The 7,430-nt window shown below is 42.4% G+C and overlaps 1 protein-coding gene across 3 annotated transcripts in view; it reads left to right on the top strand.

Moving 5' to 3' along the window:
- The window catches only part of tmem178bb (transmembrane protein 178Bb), a 106,679-nt gene extending 103,170 nt beyond the window's left edge, over positions 1-3,509 (top strand). For 2 of the 3 annotated variants that reach the window (XM_032505388.1, XM_032505387.1), the window contains one exon: positions 77-3,509. In XM_032505388.1, the coding sequence (XP_032361279.1) occupies positions 77-472 (396 nt within the window). In that variant the 3' untranslated portion in view covers positions 473-3,509. The remainder of the gene's footprint in view (positions 1-76) is intronic. The other variant, XM_032505389.1, reaches the window with a different exon arrangement.
- Positions 3,510-7,430: the final 3,921 nt, after the last annotated feature.

Here is a 7,430-nt window from a genome sequence, read left to right as displayed (position 1 = left end):
TGTTAGGGTTGTAACAGATGTGGATTTGACTGGGACATAGGTTTGATGTCTTTTTTTTCCTGTTCTGTGGTTGCAGGAACCTTCTGCATCATCTCTCTCTGCACTTGCGTTGCCGGTATCAACTTCGAGCTGTCCCGCTACCCGCGGTACCTGTACGGCCTGCCGGACGACATCGGCCATGGCTACGGCTGGTCCATGTTCTGCGCCTGGGGAGGCCTTGGCCTCACCCTTATCGCTGGCTTCTTCTGCACCCTGGCCCCGTCCGTCCAGCCCATACCCCGCTCCACCTGTCCCAAGTCCCGACAGGAGAACGGCACCGTCTGCTAAAGCTAACCGGCCGCCGGACCGCCGAAGCCACAGAAAAAAACTCTTTCCACGTCTCCATCCGTCTACTCATCTCCAGTCTCTCCTGGTTACAGATTTCTTTTTGGATTTGTGTGTGTGTGGGTGTCTTGATGATATTCTATCTTGAAAATAACCGAAAATAACTTTACAAACTAAAGAAATATATTGAAAATATGAAGTTGTGCTTGTTTTGTTGTTGTGGAGCAGACAGTGAAATGAACCATGACCCAGAAAGGTTTGGAAGGAAGTACATGGAGACACTGAAAGACTAAACGTTGGATTGGTTATAACCTCTAACGGGGAGACACAATGGTACTCCAGCGGGGAAGTGCTTCTATGAACTGGTCTGGAGGGTTCAGCAGTGTCAGAGGGACGGACACAGGCAGTAGTGGACTTATCCTCTCGGAGCTTCCTGTGGGATCATCCAGCAGGGAACGGGGACAGACATGAACCGTATGACTTGCTGGCCTTGGACCATGTTGAGTGGCCCGTCTGGGAACTCTTAGAGTTCCAGCTGATGAGCTCTACCCCCTCCCCCCCTCCCCCAGGCATCAAGGAGGTCCAGGGCCGCCACTCTTGTACATTATTGTACAGAATATTCCAGGAAGTGTGTCATGTTAGACCATTTTCATTCTGGTGTACTGTAGGTGCATTTCATTCCATGTGATAATCCCATCTCTCTTTTAGCATTTTATACATGCATTCCTCTTTTATTCCTTTTTACTGAGCCCTGTACGTTGTGGACCAACTGTCGACTGAGTGTACGTTAAGAGCAAATGGGGGAGGGTGGGGGCGGGGGTTGTTTTGCAGTCTCTATAGAAAAAGTTGTAAACTATGGTCATGATGACCCTGCCTTGGGGACAGACCGACACAACGGAGCGATGCAGCATCATGTTTACCCAGGGATGGCAAAAGTACTCACTTCCTGTACTCAAGTAGAAGTACAGATACTTGTGTTAAAAAATACTCTGGTAAAAGTAGAAGTACTGATTTAACTTCTTTACTCAAGTAAAAGTAACAAAGAAGAGGCTTGGAAATTTACTTAAAGTATAAAAGTAAAAGTAGCCTTGTGAATGACAAAGCTACCTGGACCAGACACTTGTTACTAGAGAGTACGCTAAGAAACTGGACATGGAGAAAAAAGGCTCTTTGGCTACATTGTAAATGAATGTCTGCCAATAGGCCTAAAACATCACATAATGTATGATTATGATTATTGTGACAGAGACTGGGACTCCAGGTTAATAAGATTCTGACTGAGTAGCCAGATATGAATTCAGTTGTGATTCTGAGAGAATTCACAGATCCAGTTCCTCTTTTTTAATCTTCCCCTTAACATTTAAATAAATCTAAATGTATGTATGTGTGTGCTCAAATATGGCTTCTGGAAAGAAAATAAAGGATAAAATGAGAATTACTAAACAGACATTAATGAAGAAGTTCCCCAGCACATTGGCCAGGAGTCCTTCTTGATGCCTACTGTCTCATCTCTCTCAGATAAGGCCAAGGATGATCGATAATGTCTTGCGGCTTGTCTGCTGAATCTCTGTGATCTCTGTTTTCTTCACTTTCAATCATGTCACCGTCCTTACTACTATGTGCTAACGTTAGCAGCATCAAGCTGCACTGATTTGCTGCTAATGAATGCCGCCAAATCTGTTGAGTCGTCTTGTAGTGGTGCGTCAAGTGCAACATACAGTAGCCTACTGTATATTCCCATCCAATTAGATTGAATATGGTAATGATGACGCAAATAATAATAACGGTAACTCCAGTGAAACTATTGTAAATTTGTTAGTGAGGACTAGATTAGGACTGGATTTAAAACTGATTCTGGTTTCCGCCTTCGCCCCAGGTGTGTCTGTTAACACACGGACGGAGACAACTTCTCTCTGTTGATGCAACGTGCAACCTAGCTAACAGAGGAACGCAAACAACTAAATCACCAGATAAAAAATGTGGCAGAACTACAGACCAATACAAGAACAGGCTTAAATGAACAACACAAGTTATACGACTTACAGTTCTCAACGACTCACACACACAATCTCACTGATTAAATCTCAACTGATAGCTAATCTCTTTTTCTTTTCTCTCACTTTTTTCTCCGTGTGGCGCACGCCCCTGCTCGCTATTCTCCGACATGACGACCTCTTGTACAAAACTAAAGTAACGAGCCAATTTTTTCAAATGTAATGAGTGGAAAGTACCGATATTTGTGTTAAAATGTAAGGAGTAAAAGAAAAAGTAGCCACAAGAATAAATAGTAAAGTAAAAATATCTGAAGTACATTAACAAAGTATTTGTACTTGGTTACTTCCCATCTCTGTGTTCAACCCAGCTGACCTGTGCCTGTCATGGATCTCTGGAGACTCCCAGCAGACCCAAACTCTACTCCGCTGCCCGGGGCTACTGAGCGACTATGGAAGGCTTCAGTGATCACATCGGATGAGAACACGCTCCGACTTTTCTTCTTCATCCCCCTTTTTTTTTGTAGCATTTACCAACAGCCGAGACCCCGGCAGGGCCGACAAACAGCACAGTAACAGAGGAGAGGGTTACGAAGGGCTCACCTTACTTCCATTTCAGTCTAGACAAGTGCAAGTCCAGACAAGAGTCCTCAAGGCCTCCGCTGCCAGTCACCAGTCACAACTCCAACTTCACCCTAGCATGGGCCTGACCCTCATGTTGTCCTCAGTTTTTTTTATCACAAAAAATGGGCCTTCAAAATAAGCGCTGAAAATGTCAACATTAAAATTATCAAATAACTTTGGAAAAAACATCAAAAAAAGCACCCACAACATTGAAAAATTGAAAAATATTGGAACAAAGTGATAATAACGTTGAAAAAAAATTTGTTCAAGACAACACAAGGCTTAAATGTCTGGATGCACATTAGGATCGATGATGAGCTTATGTTTTATTTGTTCAGCAACTACTGTCAGACACAGCTTTTATTCTGAATTGAGTTCAATTTAAATCAGTCCCCGTCAAATTCCAGTCCAGTGGACGGTGCCAATATCCTTTATCAGAACTACTGGTCACCCCCCCCATCAAGCTTTTTATGTAATTAAGACCATGAAAATGTGCAACACTACCCCATATTTGAATGATTGTGCCGTTTCACCAAGCCTGCTAGCGTGGCCATTTAGCACGAGCTATAACTTTTATTTATTTATTTTTATTTCTGAACTGCAACCCGTTTCTAGCTTTTCTATCATTACCCGGCTCTTACGACTGGATGACAAATCTATAGAATATTCAAGTTGAAAATATGAATTAGATATAGAATTGGGTGTATGCGAACAATGCACAAATATTTTAGAGGCAGGGTAAAGATAGATAGAGCGAGTGGTAAAGTTGTAGCGGTGATGGAGGAAATACCAAATAATCAACTTTTCAATTATTAATAATTAATAATTGCTACTCCTACATTACGACACAAATCTTTTTATTCCTGTTCCAGGTCATACTACGTGAGCGGTCTCTGTGTAACTCTGTGGAAGTTTTTTTTTGTGTGTTTTTGCTGCATGCTGATTGGCTCACTTATTAGAATTACTCCTCAGGGATTGGGTATTGAACGAGGCATTTGTCCATACTTGATACTTTAGTTTAATTTCTCATTATGTGGGAATAATTATCCAGGTGGGTTTCATCATGGAGTCCTTCCTCGGAGCCTTCACACCACGGCACGCTGTAGATGGGACGACTCATATTCTCAACACAACATTTTGCATAAAGAAATAATGAAGCGGTTGTCATGGATTCACTGTGTTGAAGCCCTTCTCTGAGATATTATGAGATATCAAACATAATGAACGAAAATGACATAATTAAGTTGTTGTTAACATACTCCAGTATGTGTGGTTGGTAACTCCATACAAGCCACGGGCCGACTTAACCATTCACGTTCAATGACGCCACAGGCTTTCTTTTCAATAAGAGATGATGAAGATAACACACACACAAACGCACGCATACATGCACGCACACGCACACACAAACACACACACTACATACAGGCATGCACACACGCACACACTACATACAGGCATGCACACACGCACACACGCACATACAAACACACACACACTACATACGCACACACTACATACAGGCATGCACACACGCACACACACATACACGAACACACACACAAACACAATACATACACACACACACAGACAGACACGCACACGCCCATACAAACACAGAGACAGACACACACTCACACACATATATACATACATACACACACACTGTACAAACACACATACACTGTACATAAAAAACACTCACACACACATATATAAATATGTCTATATATATATACATATATATACATATATATATATATATATATATATACACACACACTGTACATACACACAAAGAGAGAGACACACACACATATATGTACACACACTGTACATACTGTACACACGCACGCACGCACACACACACACACACACACACACACACACACACACACAATCCCTGACCATACTTCAACTTAAAGCTGGCCAGAGGCTGCTACTGTGTGCCCCCCCCCCCCACTAACTTAGGACTGATTAGAAATCCTCAAACACAACTCGTTCATTTCCACTGTCAGAGAAAAGTTAGATGGAGAGGCTGCCGATCTTTTCACAAAGCCATTTGTTTTCTCTCCCAAAACTAGAGTTTAGCCTAAATATACAGTATATACAAAGTCTGACTACATGGGATGACAGTCAGAATATATGAGGTGAAATTTGAGACTATTGAATGGAATCCGACGCCATCAAGGCGCTGGCGCCATCTTGTGTTTTTGATGTTGTGACACGAAAAATGAGTCGGCATGAAAACTGTGACCAGAAACGCTGAGTAATGGAGCGATTTGTAACACCCCGGGGGAATGCATGTATGGGCCAAAAATAATACTGGGAAGTGTATTCACTACTGTCCTACCCATGAAGAAATGACCAGACGCCACTGGCAGAAACAGTCATTTTACTGCCGCTGATTATGAGATTCAAAGACGTTTTAAACATGTAATTTATAAGTGAACCAACAATTTGTGAAATCATTGAAGTACTTCTTCAAACTTAACAGTTTTATTGAATATCATTTTTATTTCATTTCAGGTTTTTTCATTTCAAAATACCTTTTATCCTTTTGGCATTTTTTCCTATTAGATTTTGTTTCATGTCAACTTGTATTTCTTAATGTCAGATTTCTTTTTCTCAGCCTTAGCGAAGTCATGTCAGCAACAAGAAGCAGCAGCCCTGTTTGGCTAATGCATGATGAAATAACATTTCAGAAGAACGCAGATGATTGACAGAGAGAAAGAGAGAAATGTTCTTATGAATCCAAAAAACCTGAGCTGAGACCGGGGCTTTACGTAACAAAACGCCCTAAACCTGTCTGGAAAGCCCTGGGCGCTCTACCTAATGAGCTAATCCGGGCGCCCAGGCCTCTCTATTTCTATCCATTTATTCATTATTAGGATCACATTGATTATTCCTCACTTTCTGATCTCTTTAGTCCCGCCTTTTTGGAGTAGATATACCAGAACTAAAAAAATGCTGAGTGAAAAGGGAAGCCCACAGGCGTGGACTTGTGTGTGGACGCCGGTGTGTCAGAATATGGACAGTCCGGAGACAGCAGCAGGAAATAGATGGAGTGTGTGTGCAGTGTGGAAAGACTGATCATCAACCTGGAACATCAGTAATGTGTCTGTTGACTAAAACAAACCATAGAGAAAAAAATAAGGAAATGTTCAACTGTGGAATGTAAAATCACTACAAAATAAATGTCATCGGTGTGTTTACTAATGCTGTTGGCTGTTGTGCATGTTGCTGAATGGAATGTGTGAAGTGAGATTAAAGGAGTCCACAGTTTGCAGTAAATCATCTGTAATTAAACCATTGTTAACCAAGATTGGAAAGGTTCCTTTACAGGCAAACCAAGAGTGTTTTTACACGACAACAGGACGAGTTTGCCTTTGGAGTGATGAATAAAGATCTTCAAAGATCTTCTTAATAGCCACTTCATGTCAGGAACACGGTCTGCTTTATTAGTCTCGCTTCATTTAGTCTTTACTAGTACACACAGAATTCCTGGATGGGAGAAAAACATGCTCTGGTTTATTGACATTTCTTTAAAGGTCCCATGACATGACATTGGCACTTTATGAGATTTTTTAACACTAATATGAGTTCTCCCGGCCTGCCCATGGTCCCCCAGTGGCTAGAAATGGTGATGAGTGTAAACCAAGCCCTGGGTATCCTGCTCTGCCTTTGAGAAAATGAGAGCTCAGATGGGCTGATCAGGAATCTTCCCCTTATGAGGGGCAAGGTTACCTCCCCTTTCTCTGCTTTGCCCACCCAGAGAATTTGGCCCACCCATGACAGAGACATTATGGCTTTCAAACAAGCAAAGTGGCAGTTGGTCAAAGGCAGGGCAGGCCAGGCCGGTTTTGGACTTGAGTCCGGACTCAAGACCGTTTTTATATGGACTCAGACTTGTCTCAGTCTCGGCCACTGGTCTTGCCAAATATGGCATTTGGTCTCGACCGAGTCCAAGTGTCTTTATTATGTTGATAACAATATTGGAGGGAAAGTGAAACACAAAATGACTGTCCTTTCTTTCTGTCCCGGACTCAGTATTGACTCAGACTCAAACCTTTTTGGACTCGGTCTTGTCTTGGACTCTAACCTTTTTGGACTTGGTCTTGACTTGGACTCGATTAGTCCTGGTTTTGGACTTGTCTTGGACTTGACTAAGGTGGTCTTGACTACAGCCCTGCTTTAAACCAATCACAATCGTCTTGGGCAGTGCTAAGCTCCGGACGGAGCCATGGTGCCTCTGCTAAACAGTCTCAGGAAGGAACTTGTTTTGGTGGAACATGTGTACATTTAAAAGTAGTTTTAGTCATCAACAGAAAACTCAGATTGGACAGATAGTCTATGTCCCAGTTTAGGGGCTACAGCCATCATGGGCTGCATTCGTAGATCGATTGCATCACACTAGCTCCAGGGGGTAGCTAGATATCTGTTAGGCTAACGTTAGTTAGCTCCGCAGTGGTCTTGCTCAAAGGCCCTGCT

The sequence above is a fragment of the Etheostoma spectabile genome, chromosome 23 (assembly GCF_008692095.1).
Source record: "Etheostoma spectabile isolate EspeVRDwgs_2016 chromosome 23, UIUC_Espe_1.0, whole genome shotgun sequence".
NCBI classification, from domain to species: Eukaryota; Metazoa; Chordata; class Actinopteri; order Perciformes; family Percidae; genus Etheostoma; species Etheostoma spectabile.
This window is presented reverse-complemented; position numbering and strand designations above follow the sequence as displayed.